Source organism: Hermetia illucens, chromosome 2 (genome assembly GCF_905115235.1).
Source record: "Hermetia illucens chromosome 2, iHerIll2.2.curated.20191125, whole genome shotgun sequence".
Classification (NCBI taxonomy): domain Eukaryota; kingdom Metazoa; phylum Arthropoda; class Insecta; order Diptera; family Stratiomyidae; genus Hermetia; species Hermetia illucens.
In genome coordinates this window covers 507,754-529,240 of record NC_051850.1, presented here as the reverse complement: position 1 = coordinate 529,240, position 21,487 = coordinate 507,754, and the positions used below count along the sequence as shown (strand labels likewise).

The 21,487-nt window shown below is 36.5% G+C and overlaps 2 protein-coding genes across 8 annotated transcripts in view; one reads left to right on the top strand and one right to left on the bottom strand.

The window, feature by feature from the left end:
• LOC119650417 (centrosomal protein of 135 kDa) overlaps positions 1 to 21,375 on the bottom strand; it is a 44,045-nt gene extending 22,670 nt beyond the window's left edge. For all 3 annotated transcript variants that reach the window (XM_038053211.1, XM_038053210.1, XM_038053212.1), the window contains exons 1-10: positions 21,010 to 21,375; positions 20,772 to 20,898; positions 20,575 to 20,715; positions 20,319 to 20,515; positions 15,816 to 16,245; positions 15,683 to 15,763; positions 15,482 to 15,612; positions 14,958 to 15,421; positions 14,689 to 14,899; positions 14,390 to 14,505 (exon numbers count right to left, since the gene is read on the bottom strand). In XM_038053211.1, the coding sequence (XP_037909139.1) occupies positions 14,390 to 14,505; positions 14,689 to 14,899; positions 14,958 to 15,421; positions 15,482 to 15,612; positions 15,683 to 15,763; positions 15,816 to 16,245; positions 20,319 to 20,515; positions 20,575 to 20,715; positions 20,772 to 20,898; positions 21,010 to 21,183 (2,072 nt within the window). In that variant the 5' untranslated portion in view covers positions 21,184 to 21,375. The remainder of the gene's footprint in view (positions 1 to 14,389; positions 14,506 to 14,688; positions 14,900 to 14,957; positions 15,422 to 15,481; positions 15,613 to 15,682; positions 15,764 to 15,815; positions 16,246 to 20,318; positions 20,516 to 20,574; positions 20,716 to 20,771; positions 20,899 to 21,009) is intronic.
• LOC119650419 lies at positions 1,886 to 14,665 on the top strand. Of its 5 annotated transcripts, none has more exons than XR_005249277.1 (6): positions 1,886 to 2,009; positions 11,881 to 12,315; positions 12,638 to 12,797; positions 12,861 to 13,038; positions 13,173 to 14,364; positions 14,451 to 14,665. XR_005249277.1 is itself a non-coding variant. In XM_038053226.1 (6 exons), the coding sequence occupies exons 1-6, from the start codon at positions 1,996 to 1,998 to the stop codon at positions 14,205 to 14,207; spliced, it is 1,464 nt and encodes a 487-aa protein (XP_037909154.1). In that variant the 5' UTR covers positions 1,886 to 1,995; the 3' UTR covers positions 14,208 to 14,382. The 5 variants fall into 5 exon arrangements, 4 of the variants coding, with proteins under 4 accessions (XP_037909154.1, XP_037909151.1, XP_037909152.1 ...); XM_038053226.1 differs by lacking the exon at positions 14,451 to 14,665 and having other exon boundaries at positions 13,173 to 13,809; positions 14,168 to 14,382; XM_038053223.1 differs by lacking the exon at positions 14,451 to 14,665 and having other exon boundaries at positions 13,173 to 14,382.
• Positions 21,376 to 21,487: the final 112 nt, after the last annotated feature.

The window sequence follows — 21,487 nt, the reverse complement described above, 5'->3', positions numbered from 1 at the left end:
TATATATATACGGTGTGTCTTATACCGACCAGACTTGCAGCACTAATGAAGGGAACAAGTATCGGCATATGAAAATAAAATAAATAGCACGAGCGAAAAAGAAAAAAAAATCAATTTTAAATAACAAAAAGAAGAATATGAACCTCAATGGTCTTGAATGAAGTGCTCTAACACACTTCATGGCCCTGATCCAACATGGATTGTTGCGCCAACGATTATTATTATTTTGTCCATTAACCTTTAAGTGCCGACGTGTGAACTCAGAGGCCCCGACAGGCACTTGACTTGCTTATTTACCCCTTTCCCCGCGCAACATTGCTTCCCGGCGGTACTTACGTAAGCTTTTTGTTTTATTTTATGCCAGAGTAAACTGTTATTGTTACAGAAATTGTAAACTATGGATACACCAAGTACTTCAGGTAGTAAAACAAATACTTCTGCCTCAGATTTACAGCATTCAAAGAGACTTCGGATATATGCAAATGAATCAAATCCAGATTTGACAGGAGTGATTAAGAGCTGGCTCGCGGATGAAGATTCCAGCGGTTCCGAGGTTGACAACGTTGACGAAGATTTTTGTCCGTAGCACAGTGAGTATGATACGGATACTAGCACTGATATATCTGATACCGAAGAAATTCAACCTGAATATCTGAAGGCGCCATCTTCGTCATCAGATGAAGATGCTCAGCTTTCAAGTCTAGGTTATTTCAAAGGGAAGAATAAATATAAGTGGTGTAAACAACCTCCAAACAGATCATAGAACATCACGACGCAATATTATTACTCGAGTACCCACATTCAATTTGACCGAAAATTAAGGAAAGGATCCTTATTCTTTATGGAAACAATATATAAATGACGAGATGTCATCGGAGATTGCGCTAAGGACCAATGAGAAGCTAGATGAATATAGATATAAATATATGAAGCAGGATCGACCAGAACTAAGAGATATCGATATAATTGAGTTGTAAGCTTTTGTTGGACTTTTGATGTACACAGCTGTATTCAAGTCTAACTACGAAGACACAAATTTAATATTTTCTACTGATGGTACCAGACGAGATAATGTCTAAAAACAGATTTTTGTGTTTGCTTCACAGCAGCACAGAGAAAAGAGACTAATAAATTGGCTGCGATATAGAATATTTTCAACAAATTCGTATAAAATTGTCAGAGGGTATATAATACAAGTCAATATCCTATAGTTGATAAAATGCTAGTTCCATTTAGAGGGCGATCGTTTTTGATCTTATATATGCCGAAAAAGTTCGCTAAGTATGAACAAAACTGTGTGTGATACCGAAAACGGGTATTTTTACAATTGTTGCATGCATTATGGAAAAGGTTCAGATGGAGGAACACTATCAGACGAAGAAAAAAAGCGTTTAGTTCCTGCGCAGGCTGGACGCAGAATAATTGTAAATACACTATTTACGTAGTGCTACAATATCACGTAAGTGACTTAGTCCTGGTCGCTCGAGCTTGAGCCTGTAATTAATCAGCCGGGTTCACGCTCGTAAAATCGAAATGAATATGAATTTCGCTTTTCAAATTTTTGCAGTCAATTTTGGGATAGTTGGGTTAACGATCTATCTATTAAAAACTATTCCTCCTTCAATTCATGAAATTACGAGTAAACGGAAGAAAGGTACTTTAAAATATTTAAGAATTGGAAACAGAAAATGGAAATATTGAGATATCCCAAAAAAGTTTAATATTTAAATAAATACAAATCGATATATAGAATATCAAACTGTAATTAAATAGTATCTCAATTCAACAGGCAATTCACCATATTATTATTAAACAACTTATAAGTCATTATCCATTGAAAAATTTGTGAACCACTGTATGGCCGCTTCAAAAAACTCCCTCTCTGCAAAAATACCAACCAACATTTAACTCAACAACCTAAACTCTGAATTTCAAAGATAGTCTTTGAGAAATCACGCTCTGGAATACACCTGGCCTCCGAGGTTCCGCATATGAATGCGTTTGAACAGGTAAATGGATACTCGAGTCTTGTGAATCAAGGGTGCTTCTTCCACGACGTGCAATTGTTGGCGGTGTGAATGTGTTGAGTTCTACTATTGTTTGGTCGATTTGTTTGTTGGCTGTGAATCGGCGGGAGATTCTGTGATGATCATTAATTTTAATGCTAAGTGGCCAAGTGAATCATGACTCCGCGGTTAGTGTCCGATGGTAGCCGGTGATCATTATTACGATTCTTGTGTGTTCTTGCTGTGATGTGATATTTGACGAACATTTTTCTGGATTAATCGAATTGTTATTCTTTATACAGTAAAAGACTGTTAAGAAGGAAGATAAGGCGTTTGATATCCCGAAGAATCGTTTGATTAGTAAGTTAATTCCGTAACGTGAATTTCACTACTTTGTTGTCTGTTGATATCCTTTATACTGTGGGGGCATACACTTATAAGTAATGAATCACCACATAACACTTATTTTACAATTGTTACTAAAGTTATATGAAACATCCACCCACCATCGACCAAAAAGATAAATATCGCTTATGATAGCATTGAAAATACATAAATATGAATCGGTTAATTTGTCGACAAAAAGGAGTTATGAAATGCGCAATCACCACCACATTAGATAAATCTTTACGTTTATTAGTTTCTTTATTTTTTCTGGTTCACCATTCGTAATACAGTTCAAAGAAGTGCCACAATGGAAAGTTCTTTCCAATACCACAAACCACTCATTTAAATTGCACACATGAATGTCATTGCGTCGTTGATATCTAAACGTATACTGTTCATTCGATTATAAATTATGTGTAGGAAGTACTTGTATTTTCGCTCAAGATTCAGTTATTGTAAGCGGATGTAGAAAAATTTCAATTGTATTGGGTTACACAAGATTGTATTTTTCCAAATCCAAATGATTATTTATCAGCTTCTTTAAAATTTATCTTATGGGGTGCTATATGGAATCCCATATATGTGTGTCCAAAACAACATCGACTACATGTCCATATTATACTTGTAAAAAGGGTTCCTTTTGTCTTTGCCGGGTCTGTCGTGGCTGCGCGATAAATAGTTTTTCCAGGTAGGTATGTTTTGCAGTAATCATCATGTGGAAGTGGAGATAAGATCTCCTAGCAGAGCTGTTGGTTTTGGTTCAGCATGCTATGATATAAAGCCTATGATATAAAAAAAATATTTGGCAAGCCCTGCCTTAGATTGAGACATGGCAAATTGACAGTATGGTGGACCTCAGTACAAAATCGGAATGCCTCAAGATCCACACTACGCCGTTGACGGTGGTGATATGGTTTCTAAAGACCCTATGTAGGGCAAGGCGGATCAAACATGCCGGTGTACATTCGACAATGTTCTTCTTATCCCTTCAGAACCTCTTCGAAAGTCAAAGCTTTTCCTCGACTGTTTTACGCCACGTTTATCCTGGAGTGATTCACTCGTCAATCTTGCTTAAGTAGTATTATCCATTATGTGGTAAAATTTGCTACTTTCGTATGTCGACGCAGCTCTTCATTTGAGTACTCCAACAATATATCATAGACAGAGGTAAATTAAATTTTGAAGCTTAGAAGTGACAGTCACTTTCCATGTACTGCTCCCACATAAAAATAGAGAAAGAATATTGGAGCGTAACAGCCTCAAACTGATGTTTCCGGACTTACATTTTTATTTTCGCAAGTTTAAAGGCAAACTGAAATTCATGATTTTGCTGGACTCCACATTACACGCCATGCGCAAATCGCTCCAAATACACTCCCTATTGACTTTGTTGAAAGCTTCATTTAAAAAAAAATAAAAAGTGGATGAAGCGGCTTTACTCTGCGCCAGTAAACTGAGACAATTACGTTTTTATTTTGCGAGAAATCCATCTACAATTTTTTCTTCTATGAGGTATGTGGTGTCGGTCACTTCGGAGAAATCAACCACAAATTTTTCATCCTTGGGTTCTAAAAGTCTTATGAAAATATAAGTAAGGAAGTTTCTCAAAAGATCGGGGCGGCTGTCTGCTACGATAGCCTAGCGCTCTAACTATTGGACAAATTCAAAGATATACCGACAAAGATGTATATAGATTGTAGCTCGTTACTTCCGCATGTTGTAACGTGTTATTAAGTAAATATCAGCAGGGAGAACATAGAATGCTAAATTTATTTGGAAAACAGCAACATTTACCTTCGAAGAAATTTTATTGTTTACAATTTTTAGTCCTGAAATCATATTGGGAACCAGAAGCTGGGCGCGTATGGTATGAAAGGCTTGTAAGGCCCTTTCTAAAAATCTTTGTGTACACGACTGTTCCATTTGTATGTAGATAGAAATTCAATTCTATACTAATTTTCAAAACCCGTTCAAAAGACGAGTTCAATCCACAAACCTGACGAGTGCTAGGTACCATCTAACAGAAGTTCCCGTTTATAATATTATAGATACAAAAATGGATAAAGCAGCTATTTTCCTTATTATTCAAATCTGTGATCATTAAACAACCGGTTTTCTTTTAGTCGTTCTTAGAACTCGGTTAGTTAAATTGCTTTTAGTTATTTCCAATAAAATATAATACTATACATGCTTCCTATCCTATCCTAGCACTGTCTAACAAATTTTAAAAACTAAGGAATTAAAAATAAAGCAAATCCTTGCCACCACACTCTGCTGTTTCACAAACGATATCAACAGTAACGCGTGCTTCAGAAAGTACTAATCAAAAACATTCGTTTCATATCCCACGCGATTAAATTCACAAAAAAAAGTTCTACAACCCCGTTTCAGGAGGATTTCATAGTAGCTGAGTAAAATGAGTGCAACAGATTGAACAGATAGACAGAGAGCTGATGATTGACCGGTTTTGTTTTAAACAAAAGCTTAAAAATATTTTTTTATTTGCATGGTTCTTCAATTATTTCCTTAATTGCAGTTATTTGTGTCTGCATAATTGTGTTAGAGTTTAAAAATACCGAACACGGAACATGAGTTGGTCTATCAGTTTCTACAAAAATATAACGAAATTAATGACATTAATGGTATTACGCGTAGCTCAAGCTTTATTACTTATAATCTTACTGAACTATAAACGCATTTCAATTTCAACATCACGGAAGCTTTCGAAATTAAGGAAGAAAATTGACCTGATTATATACTCAAGATTAATGTCGTCAATGCTGGAAACAGCTTCATCATGTCTCATGTATACGAAAACATATCAATTACGTGATTTGTGTCAAAACATAGAAATCCCTTGCTGAAAACTAAGCCTTCTACAATTGGATTTGACTAATGTAAGCAAGTATTTTGGTATGCAGCAAGCTCTTTTGCAACACGTACGGGAAAGAGTGTTTTCCGGATAAAAATCGCACCTGACGGACGCATCAGATGCATAGTTGCATTCCATGCCAAACCGGATCTTATCCGAACTCAACATGAACTATTTGTAAGATGTAATGTGATGTGTGCAAGAAATTTAATATCAGCTCATATATTACATTCTGTTTGGGTTATTCAATCAGAAATAAATTAAAAATTTCCTTAATATGATAATAAGATAAAAGAAGACAAGCTTTTCCACTCTAGAGGTCTGAGTCATATGCCGGTAATGAATCGCACTTGCAGATATTGAAGCGAAGGGACAGAGTTGATGCCTTTTGAATTAACTGTCATCAGTAACTATAATAGTGACGAAATGACTTGCACATTGCAAACGTATCCAATCATCGTCAAATTATATTCTTTCTAGACTTGAGAGAAAGGTGCGATTGGTAGTAGAGGTTCAAATTTTTACAATTCAAAATTCAATCTTACTTATATAAGTGCAATTAAAAATAAATTAAAAAAGGAAATATACTTCAGTAATTGCTTATCTAATAAGTAAATGAGATACAAAGTACTGAATTTACGCCAACATTGGATAACTTCTCAAAAATTACGAAATTGAACCTTCCACCTACCAACAATTAATACTTAATACGAATCATATGGTTCGATACATAACAGTAAAATGGTATTTGATACGACCGTGATGATTCCTACCCAAGTATAAACATATATGTATTTTCAAACTGTTGCTATTACACAATTTACAGGTCAGCTACGATTAGCATTAGTTGACCTAAATTTTACTTTTCTTTCAAATGCTCCATTATTTTAGGAATTTTCGGAAATCTCTGGCCCACGATACAGAAACTTTGCGCCAAAATTAGTTGGATATATCCAATGGATCCTCAAGTGTGTAATAAAAACTCAGGCAAATGAAATCAACAAAGCTTCTCATCAATCTTTCGAAAATGAACCAATGTACAATATTTGTATCGGATCGTCACGTATCTTCTGAGTGAACTTTCGATGGAATGAGTTGCAGTCAAAGTAGAAGAAACGATTGGTTTGGCCACTTGCTTGTTATATAATGACTTAATAAATGATAATTTGATTCAAGATGAAATTTGCAAAAGTCCATAATGCAATGATGTTGAAGTTTATATCGATTTGCAAACGAATATAATTTCTTTATATTTTTTCGTAAATGAAGGGACCATTGATTTGTTTACGTCAATAATTCATTAACGGGAAGGGAACATATAAAATTATGAAAACAATAGAACAGATGAAGCATCATTGGAGAATCCAGCACCGAATTTATTACACATAATTGTTGCTAGGTCGAATTCGGAGAAATTAGCGGTTATACACACCTTTGGGATTAGATTTGCACTGTACACACATAGTTTATATGAACATTAAAATTATATATTGCAAAAGTCACTTAACCTAACAAACTGTCCCAATTGAAGGGTTCAAGTTACCCTTTCATTACATCCTTATTTGTCATTTTGGACAAATACGTGATTTGTCTTATAATAATAATAATCGTTGGTTCCGCAATTCAACTTGGATATAGGCCTTGAAGCGTGCTAGAATACTTCATTCAAGACCAGCAAGGCACAGTAGAAGGTAATGTGGTTAGCATTGCACTCAGCCTTGATTATTATTATAATTTGACTCATGATTACCTCAGAGCTCGCACTTCATGAATTCTGAAGGTAGGATAAACATCGATTCAGGATATGAACAATCGTGGACCTTCCCTCTCGGTCGCGGGATTCAGGTCCCGAATTTTACGGTTCCACACCTGCGGTTGAGCAGCTATTTGTTTTCGATTCTCAGTTTAGTTTTTTTTGTATATTTTCCGATATGTTTGCCAGATGGTGTCTACTTTGCATTTCAGATTGCGGTGCGGTCCTAAATATCGGTTTAAGGACACGTGAGGAACTGAAGTATCCAAAAATACCATGCTATATTATCGAACCTGGCTAGCACAAGGGCAATAAGTTATTACATATTTTAAAAATATGTATTAATCGTTCAACTTCAAATCAACTGCGGTGAACACGATACTTAATATTTCTTCCTTTGCTATTTAGAGACATCAAATGACAGGAGAAGCTGCCGACTTAACTAGAAGAAATCGCCAGTCCTATCCTTAAAATAAAATAAAAACAAATCGGACATTGGAAGCTAGTCGCTTCAAGTATGAAACTTTGTGTAGTTTCATTGTGTAAAAAAATTTATATACGCAACAATAACATTTATTACTATCTCTAATTTGGTGATCTTTCAAAGTCAGCATAAATCAAGAAAATATTATATTATCCGCAAGAACCTGAAATCAACCTGCACAGTCAATTCCATAGTAACGAGAATTCAGGAGGAGTTTGACAATGCAGAACACGCAAGTAAAACCCTAAGAAAGGAAAACACTGAAGAACTGTTTGCTCGCTCATCAGTTCACGAACTTTGCCCAAATGGCTACATTTCGAAAAAGAGGCAAGTAGAGTTGACCTGAAGATAAACACCAACAAAACCAAAGTTCTCAGTTTGATGGATCATCACACTCTCCCTATCTGCATTAATGCACAGAGCATCGAAAGTGTCCATCAATTGGTATATGTACGAAGCATTAACAGCGCTAGATCAGCTTTCGCTGCCCTGTCTAAAATCTGAAAATGCGGTTATCTCAACACCAAGAGTTGTGGTTAACGCGCCTTACCCCAATACGGGGTGAGGGCAACTATATATATATTGTATATTTCCGTGTCGGAAATATATGGAAATATATGTCGGAAGGTCGCGGTTCAAATCTCGCTGGTGGCAGAGGGATTTGTATCGTGATTTGACGTCGGATACCAGTCGACTCAGCTGTGAATGAGTACCCGAGTCAAATCAGGGTAATAATCTCGGGCGAGCGCAATGCTGACCACATTGTCTCCTACAGTCTACTGTAGTGTACCGTTACGGTCTTGAATGAAGTGCTCTAACACACTTCAAGGCCCTGATCCAATATGGATTGTTGTGCCAACGATTATTATTATTATTATTATGTTTCCGTGTCCGGCTGGCTCAAGTGGTTAGAGCGCTGGGCTATCGTAGCGAAAGGTCGCGGTTCAAATTTCACTGGTTGCAGAGGGATTTGTTATCGTGACTGGATCTCGGATTCCAATCGACTCAGCTGTGAATGAGTACTTGAGTCATATTAGGGTAGTAGTCTCCGACAAGCGCAATGCACAATGCCTTGGGCACTGTAATCTTGTAGTATACCGCTACCGTCTTTAATGAAGTGTTCTAACACATTTTGAGGCTGATCCAATACATAGATTGTTGCACCAACGATTATTATTATTATTATATTTTCGCAATGGAATTTTCTGGAAAATTCCAAAAGTTCAGCAATTTACTGTTATGTATTTACTTTATTTTAGAAGATATTAATATGAGAAACATTTTTATCTAGACGCAAAAGCATAATCTTATTCATGTTTTTTTTTTTAATTTTGATACCCCACAGGCTTAAATTCGTATGCTCCCAGTTTTCTTGGTTTACACAAACAACAATTTCCGCTTTGTTTCTAATTTAATAAATACACTACAGACTTAGTTTCCATTTTTATTAACACAGTGTAATACTCACCAGAGTGACCCTTGTAATTGTTTTCAATCTAAGAAAGAAAATTGTTGGAAGAACTACGCATTACTCTGCCTTAAAGAGACTATGTCACTGGGATGCTTTTATAGCACAAGATATCGCAATATGTCATGCACTTAAGGTAAAAGCCTAGCTCAGTGCATGCACTTAGAAATTTAATTATAGTCGGCATCTTTTTGTCGTTTTTTGCATCAAGCTGGTTGCCACTTAATTTTCGCATGCCGTTATTATTGTTGCAAAATTAACATTAGCAAAACTTGGCCATACAGTAAATTGAGAAGAATCTCTCTAACGACTACACAATCAGCGGAAGTTTTGCATAGTGAATTCATTATCAACGACCTAATTTTTGTCTGCGGAGTGAAACTTCAATTGAAGTTTTAATTATGCTAAAATTCTGTAAGAATTAATTCAAATAAGTGTCTAGCACGGTGCTAAAAACGATAAAACTGTCTGACCCAAGAATATCATTATTTTGCTAAAAGTTCGATTTTCGGGTTGAATCTTACATTGAAGAAAAAAGGAAATTCCTTGAAAAAAATACGAATTTTATTGTGTACAATGCCAATGTAGGATGGGAAAATACCCAATTCGGTTAGGAAAAACACGATTTCCCCTGGGAAGTCAACGAATTTAAGAAAAATATGAGTTTGACTAGAAAAAACTAAAATTTTTTTTTTCTTTTGATAAGCAAATATTTAAATTTTCCATTACTACTAACACTACATTTCTGAAAGTGATGTTAATAATATGGAGATGTATTTGAATGAATAAGCTTTCATTTTTGCTTTCAACCCATCAATCGAAATACTTGCTGCAACAGCAAATTAGTTCTTTTCTTAAACAGTCTTCCCGTCACTTACATATGAATGTTATCACATTTACTTTTCTTCTTCACGCAAGCACGACACCTTAACGAAAACCCATTGCACCCATTTGCCTTTAACTTCTGTTCATCGATTTGCTTCGCTGATTTTCTGTCGTTTTTAGGACAAAATACAGATCAATTCAGTGCTTGGTACTGATCTCACCGACCCCGCTGTGAGACATCAATAAGCAACTCACAAATGGTAGCGAACCTAAGTTGTTTCACAGGAACCTGTTAAAAATCAACTTCCACAATAAACAAATCCCTTAAACATTAATTCTCTGGCAGATTCACCTCCCGTTTCTGATGCAGCTGAAATAGGGTAAGAAAATGTTCTTCAAAATCTGATCATCTCATCCCATTTCCACTTCAAATACCTCATCTACATATTGTGAAGATGCTCCTAGTTAAAAACAGAAAGTTCAATCCGAATCCAGGTCCTGAATGACACTTTTCTACATATGCTCCCTAATTTTATGAAAAGTGGGTAATACAATTCATACCTTTCCTTCCGTCTAATCCAAAAGGGCATGCTTATTATATCACTTAACAGGTTCGAAATATTTTTTTAACATCAGATCATAATTGATTTGACATTGAATTTGAAGGTCAATTATCAGGTATAGTAATATTTTTTGACAAAACCACATGTGCAAAAAACCGTTCCGTTTTTTTGCTTTAAATATTAATCGGCTTAGAAGCTAATCCCAAAAAACAGTTTAAAGTGAACCAAAGAATGTCTAAGGTTGTAGCAAAAGACAACTGCATGCACTCAACTAAGTGTAGTTCCAACAAATTCATATGCCTACATTTAGTTACTTTCGATTTCAATAGCACTGCACACATTTAAAACCGTTACGTCATATGAATAAAAAAAAAGTAACACAATAGCTATGGATAAATAATACTGACTCATGGTACACTTATAGAAGAGCACATGAACCCACTTCAATAAATTGTTGGCGAGTTTGCAAAGTTACTTAATGCATGTTAAATGCGTTTTATGTACAGTATCTTCAAACAAATATATTTCAACGAAAGCTCAGAAAAGATGTGAACAACCAAACTTGGTGTAACTTGCAAGACAATTTCTTTACTTATGGACCCCGTATGAGCAGTCCAGTAAAGATTATGTAAAATACATGTTCGGTTATCGAATATTTACCTTGAACTAGGAAATTAACTAATCCGTTAAGAAAATGAAACTGGAGAACATTCTCCTTTTTCTTCTTCAACCTTTGTCCCCTTCACAAGCGGGGTCGGCTCGTCGTGATCGGTTTCGCCATTTGGCTCTATCGAATGCCTGATCTGAGCTGGCCTGATCTCGAGGCTTTTAAATCCCCATCCAGCGTATCAAGCTACGAGAACATTATTTCCCAAAGAGAACATTCGCATATAAAAATATAAAACGTACTCTGATTTTTACTGCGAATAATTTCTTGTGAATTTAAAAAACTAACCAACTGTGTGACCCTCTGAAGCAACAAACATAGCCCACAGCTTGTGTTTCGCCAGCTAGGCCGAATAAGTCGGTCAATCACGGTTGTGACTGATTATGTGTTGAACTTGATATTAGCTAACGTGACGTCGTGGTACGTAACTGAATGCAGTTACCATTAGTGCAATTTTGATGATTACAATGTGTCTGAATATTAATGAAGAATGTCGTGTATGAAAATCCGTACTTTATAAACACAGTTATATGAAGAATTATTTAAATACTTCACCCAAAATACGTGGGCGACTAACTTTGGTACTATTTTGATTTATGAATGAAGGTTCACACGTTGATTATATAGTAGGTATGTAACAGCGAAATCAATCGACTTCTGGTAGTTGCTACTAATTGAAAAGAAGAATTAAAAAGCTAATACTCCTTTATCTCTATTGAATGTAACAAATAAATATTTGAAAATCACCACTAAGAAGCAACAACTATCTTAAGCAGATCATTGTCCCAATAACTATCAGGGACGATACTACATTATATAAATTTTTAATTCATAGTATCGTTTTATGACTTGCAGGTATTGTGTAATGCAGAAAGATCTTGCAATATGTCGAATTGGAACGTGCTTCTCACTTCGCGCAATGATCATTGTTGTCATTCAATCGAGCGCCTTAATATACTTCGGTAGTGATGGCGCAATTGTACCACCGCCTTGGAGTAACATTGATAAAAACCCATGCGCCGCATTGCCTGGTGGCTGGCAAATGCTTTATTGGGCGCCACTCAAAAAGTGTTTCAAGATATTTCAAGTGGGCTATCCATGCCCGGACACAATGGAACTAAGTCCACCCTCCAATAACAACCATACAGCAGAATGTCGATGTCCACCGGGAACTGCGCAAAGTGTTTTAAATGATGAATGTCATACATTGTTTACGAAAGGCCCATGTAGTGACGGTGAATATTTCAGTCCGGTGACCGATGTGAGGACTCTCAGTACTTGGAAGACAGGGTTTGTATAACGATTTTTCGTTATTTACTAAAAATTCGAGTTCGAGAGCTGCAAAGTGTAATTTGCAATTGATTCCGCGTAATCCCGGAAATGACTAGAATCGAAGAAAAATACAAAGATATTGCGCAGAGCGAGTTTATCCGTTCGAAAGATTTCGTTTCAAAAACCCCAATTTAGTTGATCGTCGTTGGATCATTAAAATGCTCAGGAATTTAACATTTTATTTGAAGATTCATTTACGCACTTCCCAATCTAGACGCTCTTGCGAAAAAAATCATTTAAAATTACTTCCGGAAACATTAACATCATTATTTAATTATAGAGGAGCGCAGAAACTAGGAAAGTGCAAATTAGGTCGCAATTGCCCTAATGGATCTGTGTTCTGGCCACCTGATGATAAATGTTATGCATTGTATACACGTGGCCCATGCCCTAAAGGAAAGCTTTTAACGGTTGGAGCAGGTCAAATTGGCGAATGCAAGGTAAGTCGTTACAAAGATTATAGTTGGTATCTAATAAGTATTCTTTTTACACTATGTAACTAGTGCGAAAATCGGGGAGCATTAGCTGCATATTTCTATAATGAAGAGGATTCATGCTATGAGCATTTTACAAAGGGCCCATGCCAAAAGTTTGGTGAATTATTTTTGCCCAGTCGAAAATGTGGATGTCATCCCAAACTACCACACTATTATGAGAAAACGAATCAGTGTTTTGAAATAGGTAAGTTTTCTTAAACGGCGCTATAAAAAAGACTTCTAAAGTAAACGGTTTTTCAATGTTAATAAAAAATACAAGCAAATTGGCTTCTCTATACAATAACTTCACACACCCGTTATATTTATTGTTTGTTTTAGGAACGCCGGGACCATGTTCAAAAGGTCACATATTTACTGTTTCGGAAAACACTGACGACCAAAATCCTCATGCTTCCTGCGTCTGCAAAACAGGCTACATCCCTTGGTCTGATGGTTCATGCTACCGGCTCTACACCCGTGGTCCATGCGCTGAAGGACAATTTCTTATCAACAGCACTACTTGTACACCAAATATCTGTGGAAAAGGGCGTCTTTACTTTCCAGAACAAAATACCTGTTACAAAATTGGATCGCAGGGACCGTGTTCATTGTATGAAGTGGTCGTTTTCGACTTCACTTCAAGGCCCTCAGTGGATGGGATATCATACAACGGAGTTTGTGGTTGCACTGCCTTGATAAAAGGATTGGAGCAAACCTGTACTTCCACTCAGGAGGAGGAAAAATCAGATAGCTGCGACTCGACTCCTGGAATGATCAACATTAATGGCATTTGTTATAAGCTATATACCCAGGGCCCCTGTGGATCGGGACAATGGTTAGAGCCAGTGAAACAGTTATCATCCGAAGAGCTTACGTCTTCGAATAAAGTACAATGCAAATGTCGACCTGGCTACACGACTTCAGAGACAAAATCAGGGACATTACGGTGTTTCGCTCCGACCGTGGGGTTGGCTAGGTATTTGAATAGCCAGAATTTTAATCATAGATCGTACAAGTTTGGCTTCCGTAAAATAATTTCTGTAACACAAGTAAAATGACCTACATTACCATATCTTCTATGATAACTCCTTTTCTAGTGATATCATTTATCTCCTGCCTTTAGATGCTAGTCATTTTCCGTGTCTACTCTATATGTAATTTGTTGTGAATAACAATCAGACGATAGTGCATGAAACTTTTCTCCATATTAATTACTTCTCGAACCAAATATGTGTGTATGTATATAACGCATGGCGATTATTACAATAGAAACAACCACAAAAGGACTATAAACTGTGAAAGGTCAGTTCTAAATAATTCAATTGTTTTTATAGGTGGATACTTCAATTGATAGGGTACGAGGAGGCAACCTAGGACTATGCTATGATTAATTGGTATTTTACAAAGTTACCGAAAGCACTTTTCCATAAATTGTGTATAGTCGTTATCGAATCGTGCCATGACAACTTTCATTTTGTTGAGAACTTTACCAAGAATTAATTTTATTATGTATGACCCAGTTATCAATAAAGTATGTATTCAAAAAAAATCCTTACCTTATTTTTTTCTCCAAAACATTGACTTTGGTTTGTAATTCCTGTTTTTGTTTCATCACAGCCTTAAGTTCAAGCTCCAGTTGGTAAACTCTTTCAGTTTTCACGTCAAGTTCACACTAAATAAAAAAAAAATTTGAATGTTAAAGTATCGATTTCGAAATAGGATTTTAGGATTTATATTTAATTTGAATATATATTTTTCTATTAGTTACATTAACTGTTGTATTCAAAAATATTGTTAAAAAATATAATTAAGGAATGTATATTCATTTGAAACTCAGTAAAACCATAAAAATTACCATAATTTTGTCTTTTTCATTTTCGAGTGACGTATTGCTTGTCTTCAGTGCTGTGATTTCCCTTTGTAATGTGGAGATTCCATTTTTAGAAGATTCCCTTGTAGTATTTATGGCCTGAAGCTGACACTCTGCATTCTCTAAGTTAGTTTCTGCGGCTAATAACTTGTTTTGATGATCAATCAAAGCTTTTTCCGTCTGATCTTGTAAAATCCTATAAGGGAGAAAAACGTATGAAAATTATAGGAATTAACCTAATTAAATCGATTTACCTTAACTGATGGTTAGTAGTTGACAACTTGTGATTCTCGGATTGAAGGTCTTGTATCCGTCGTTTCATTTCTTCCAACTCTTCTTTGACAAGTGTTAACTGAGTCCTTTCAGGAATGTGAGCAGATATTACTTCTCGTTTCTCTGTTTCGAGTTTATGTATTTTACTCTGCAGTAGTCGATTTTCTTCTTCAATGCGGTAACGTTCAGTCATTTGCATTTCAGTCGCATGATCTAATTTATCTCGCAAATGATCGCATTCTATTTTTAACAATCTCAACTCTTCTTTCACAACATCCCGTTCGCGCTCTGCACGCATAATAGCTGCTTGTACTGAATGACTTCTGCTTGAACGGTCTTCTACTGGCAATGGCATTGCACTTTGATAGGATGTATGAAGTTCCTTCGAAAGGGCCTTCACTTCTTCATCTTTAGATGCCAACTGCATTTTCAACATTTCCATTTCCTGGCATAAATGAAACAACTCATTAAGCGAATGTTAAGGGAGAATTTTTCAATCGACTACCTTATTGGGAACACTCTTTTCTACGATCTTGAGATATTCTCTCTGGAAAAAATCCCTTTCGTTTCGATATCGTTTAACATCTTCTTCTGCGGCAGCCAATTTCGAAATGTACAAATCCTGGCTGGTCGTATCTATAAAATATCCAAGGACCAATTAACTAAATGTAAATACCCGCATGGATTTTGTAAAATCAATTGTTACCTTGCTGAATTGAAGTGATTTTACTTTTCAACTTGGCGTTTTTCTTTTTCGTCTTCTCAAGTTCAACTACTAACTCCTTTTCTGCAATGAAGCTATTATTCAAAGTGTTTTTATTTATCAAATGGAAAAATACCTCTTTGAGAGAGAAAGTTCAGTTGTTCAGAAAGTCTCTTCTTCTCGTCTAAAGGTTTCCCATTTCCTTGATTGCTTTTAATTCTCTCCAATTCCTTTTTCAATGACGAAAGTTCATTTTCTTTTTTTGCTAACTCTGCATTTGCTTCGTACTCAACACTCAACGCTGCCTTTTGAAAATCTTCTAATTCATTTTCCAGTTGTTTATTTTTCTCTTCAAGGGTAATAGCTCTCTGCATGGCCTCGTGCATAGAATTTTGAGCTTCTCGAAATTTTTTCACTAGTTCCGCCTTTTCCTTCTGTAAATCCTCTACGTCCTCAGATAGTGTCCCAATATTTTTATAACAACAATCCTTCGCTAAGGCATCGGCTGGCCTTCCACCACAAAGCAAATCATTAAGACGATTGATTTCGCGATCACGACGTTCAAGCTGTAATGAATACGAACCACATTATATATAGGAAAGTTGAGAAGAATTCAAACAAATATGCGAACAACGCATATGCAATTTTAAAATCGAACACATTTATAACGTACTTCGAACCAATCCTCAAACGAAGAAGTCACACATCAGCGCACTGTATATCGAACAGACGTCTTAAAGAATTGAAGTAACAACAATCGAAAACATCTTTGCAATTGAAAAGTTGTTACCAATATGTCAGCAGTAAATCAATCACATATGACTTTGTGCACTTGATTTAACACCTGACTACTGAGTAGCGTCATTTCAAACATGAATACATGAGAAATAATTCAAGCATATACATAACGATCGCGACGTCTAATTATGGGAGAAGGCAATTCGGTAAAGTCCAATGATATTGAAATTAACAGGAGCTTTCTGGTTCCAACACAGAATGGTTTAGACATTTTGGTTTGAGAAACTAATAGCTATTATCACAACGACATATGGCGGTGCAAAATTTCACCGGCTGCAAAGAGGTAAAATCTCTGAGGGCTTTAAAGTCCGAAGTGGGGTTCGCCACGGTGTTGCATCCTGTCACTGATATTATTTTTTCTCATTATCGGCAGTGTTCTCCATTCTACCACTTCCATGCCAACTTCAACTTTAGATTAGTTCATGTCCTTATTGCCCGAAAGCTCAAATCTTTCATCGCAGCAGATAGATCAGAAATTGAGAAAGTTCGACAATTCATTCACCAATACGATTGAACCTATCTCAGATGATAGATTAGTAGATTGCCCTAGAGCCACATGGCGCAGAACAGTGAAGGGAGGGTACAAACTTGAAACTGTTATGTATCTTTTCATTGTTGTCAATAGCGGGTAGTTGCTCCTATATTGAAAATTACAAGAAAATCTCTCAAATTCTGCCTAGCTTTCACGACGATATTTGAAACTATTTGAGGTCTTCAACCAGTTATGACATGAAATATTGATACCCGTAAACGTTGTTAGAGTAAACAAGTCCGGATACCGGAGGATGAGCGCCTAGGGTATAAAGATTTTCTATTCATCTTATGTGAAGAACTCTCTATAGAGGTTTTCCATTCATACATAGCTAAAAATGCAAAATATCTTTTCATTAATTACTAAACTCCAGATAAACATATGTACATACATATCAAAGACATAAAGACGGTGCTCATCCTAAAAAAAACAGACTTTGCCCATTCAAATTGATCTAGTGCATTTTCACGCATTTCCACTTTACTCCGAGCAAAAAAAAGCCGACGTAATATATGTACTTAAAATAAATACTACCACGTCAATCCTATTGGACACTACAGGCAAATTTAATTAGCACCTACAATAATATATATATATATATATGTCTGTCTTGACAGTTGACTACGACAGATTGACTAATGTCCACTGGGAAAGACACGACCCGATAAAATGTTGCCTACTGTACTTGCAAGATAAAAATATTGAAAACACTATTGTTAACTTATGTTTGGCATAGTCTCCGGCAGCATCAAACAACAAACAGAAAAATTTCCGCGTCAAACAAATGTCTGTTTCGAACAAAAACCTTTTTCCGTACCACAAATGTCTGGATGTGGCTCAGACATGCAAATACACTAAACAATACTCAATCGGGTCGTGTAGTTCCGTCCGTTGAACAAGCTTTCGTATCGTCCCCAGAAGGCGTTAGCCAATCTGTTGAGTCATGTTCTTCCAGTGGGCGTTAACAAAACTGTCGTCTCGATAACAGTCGGCGAGCTCTTTAAAGAGTGCAATAACTTTATGTGAAATGCAAAATTTTGACCTTGTATAACTTCGGTAATAATAGTTGAATTTCATTCAACTTCACAAAGTTTATCTGAATGAAAAAATATCCGTATTTGCAAGAATAAATATTCACACCAACGAAAAAGAAACAAGTGTTTATTATTTCAATCAACAAGGATATGCCTAACATTATCCCTTATACCAATGCCAATCTTGTGCTTCTAGAATGGGGGTTTTCGAGTAAATTTCGTGACAATTGGTTCAGCCGTTTCCGAGTAAATCAGGTGTGATAAATACACAGACAGATATTGAATCGATTTGAATAAGGTCTGGCTTTACACAGAAATTTTAAAATGGATACGATAAAAGAGACAATACTCCACCAACGCGGCTAAGGAGATAAGGGCAGAATGTTCTTTCAACCTTTCATAGGGATCGATATTGACAGCGATTCATGAATCGCCACAAATCAAGTAAGTGAAGATGAAGCCATTACCACATTGACGGTAAGGAGACAAGAACCACGGCATTCGATTCGCTTTCGGCAACAAGGATCGTAAGTGGAACACGCAAATTTAATTGAAAATATGTACGACAATCATTCTTGCAAGATTTAGAAATTTAAGACAAAAGTGTTTGATAGCAAGCTACTGACGGTCCTTTTCTTTAATGGCTTTGGGGGAAGCCTCCATGTCACAGACAGTATGAGTTTCTATTGAAAAGGTTTAATAGAAGATCTATATTATTTTCCTAAGCAGAACTTTACCAAAGACATTTGCCTGGATTTGGTGAGTTCTCGTTGCCCAATCATGACATACATATTGCATTTACTGGCTAGCATCGAAACCTTTCACGACCTGGTAGAAAATAATTTCACATTTCTTAAGCAGTTTTGACATATTTTTATCATCAACTAAGAAGAAAAAGCCGCTATATATAGCAACAATGCGATTAAGTGTTGTTAGAGCTCGCACGATCTCCATTGGATAGTCCACCGAAATAAAGTTTTTCACATAGAGTTGATAAAGTTTGTTCGAAACATATAAGTGAAGCAGAGAAAGGTTCCAATACCTTAGGATGATGAATAACTTCGATATAGCTTTAATTTCATTAAATTTTTGTTGCATTGTTTGGTAATTTTTATGCCACTTTAAAGTACAATTTTCACTCTATCTGTCTGAGCAATACTTTTAAATATTTTCTTCCTAAAAATTTCAAATATCGCCACCTCTTAGTCTTGAGCAATATCAGGGCATATAGACTCGGATCACCACCCCGTTAGTATAGTGCTCCTGGTGTGGGTAACGATACTAACTGAAAGTTTCCTCTGACAATCAGATGAGAGTAAACATTGAAGCGATGCAGAATAAAACCTCGATACCATCTAATGTGAGGAAATGGATGCCACAACAATCGCAGATATAACTTTACCTCACCCGCCTTACTGGAAACACCTTGTGTTCACATACTTACCATCTTTTCAAGTAACTCGACAACTTTTTGCGATGCGACTCCATTTCCTGGTTAAAATGTGCTGAACCCTTCGAGTTCGTATTTCGGTCAAAACAATTTTGTTTGGGCATATTTCAGCTCACTTGAAATTTAGGATTGAAACCCAGCATTTATTTCATTTTACAAGCTAATACTGGCGTGATCTTTTAATCGAACCCCTAAATTTAGTTGTATTCCTTTTACCTACGCTGGTAAAAGACATTGACTCCTTACAACATTAACACGCACACACACCAATGTCTCCTTTCTGCCGTGTACCCAACGTTCTTCAATATTTAACGAATAAAAATCTATTCGTTGTTCAATTGGATACTTATCGGCTTGACATTGGAGATGAAATAGTAGGCATGCCTCTTTCTAGTACGGATTTAATTACCTGCAAAACAATGGATTGCCTAACATATACATATATCGGAAGAAGAGTCGCGTATCATCGATATATACAAGTAGTTTCCAGCGATCACTGAAAACGGGAAAATTTCAAACCTAAAAACACTATTTTCGGCAATAAATATGAATTTGCTCCTAAAGACATTCTTGTGAAACTTGCCTCCCTAAATCTTAATGGTTCTTGTCACGCAAAGCTTCAAGCACTACATATTCAATTATCACACTTTTCGTGAGTATTCCATCATTCGATTGATTAATGTGGCACTTAGAAGTAGGAAGCGAAATACCTAAGAAAATTAACAACAAAATATTGGAATAATTTGGTGTTCTATTTTTTTGTGAAAATGAAAGAGCGTTAGCAAGTGGCCTAACAGTAGAAGCAAACGATATATATGAACGTACTTTTTCCTTTAGAGCCGTGATTTGGTCCGCTTGCGATTGGAGTCCATTCTGGAGCAGCTGCACTTCTTGCACTTTCCCATCCATATGCTTGGTCCATACGACGCTACTACACTTCGTGCACCGATACGCATTGGAGGGTTCCGCCGGATTCGGTACATAGCCTCCACTCTTAACAGTCGAAATGAACGGCTTCCGGCCTGCAAGTTTCGAAAGCGACTAATTTAACATGTTTACAACCCATAAATGGCACACTCACTCATATTGACATCATTTTTATTGCTTTTTGAACCTCCTGAAAGCTTCACCAGAAGGTCTCTGACATTCTTTTCAAGTTGAGCACAATGCTCCTCCAGGTGCAGTTTGTCTGCTTCTAAATTCCTTATTTTCTGCCGATAATCTACCAAAAGAACGATCAATGCCAAACAAATCACTCAAAACGTCATGAAAACTTACCGCAAATCTTCTCCTCAAACTCGTCCTTTTGTTTAACCAACTCCAAATGCAATGAATTACATTCAGAAAGCAGCCGAGAATTATCACATTTGTAGGGTTCGACTCCTAGATCCCAGCAACTCTTCTCCTTTTTAGTTGATTATGGGGGTAAATAGAAAGGCCAAATAGAATTCATAAATTCAGAAAATGAGCAATTGTCAGGAGCCTACTAAAAACCGAGGGTTGATTAGGAAATTACCTCCAAATATTTCGCTATCTCAAGTTTTGCATTGCGTAGTGATTCGGTAGTTTTGATTAGATCCTCAAAAATCACCCCCACAAGAGGAACAGCACTGAGTGGCAGTGTTTGTTGATACCCGAGGATATCGAGCTTTTCTCGTAAATTGTCGTAAGTGGAATCCGTGATACTCATTGCGCCCAGGATGTGTTTAGCTCCTGATGGACAATAAAGCGAATTTCGCGACCCGATTGATTCAATAAACGCAAAATTAAAAGAAAAAGCGGGCACCTTCACCAACCGTCAATTCCCAATCCGTCACTTCCACACATTGCCGCCAACCGAACGAGGGCATGAGAACAGCTGGGATTTCGACCAAACTAAATGTCAACAGAGGAGATTGTTTATGTTGCGAAAGGCTCTCTGCACCTGCACTAGGTCTACGTTTGTTGCTGGATACAGAAAACGTTGGACGACAATAGGCCTAGCAACATTCCCC

What these genes read in the sequence shown, in the direction of transcription:
- LOC119650419 (XM_038053223.1), top strand. An exon ending in GTCAAATTGGCGAATGCAAG is followed by an intron (nt 12,798 to 12,860) that starts GTAAGTCGTTAC and finishes CTATGTAACTAG; the next exon opens with TGCGAAAATCGGGGAGCATT. An exon ending in GAATCAGTGTTTTGAAATAG is followed by an intron (nt 13,039 to 13,172) that starts GTAAGTTTTCTT and finishes TGTTTGTTTTAG; the next exon opens with GAACGCCGGGACCATGTTCA.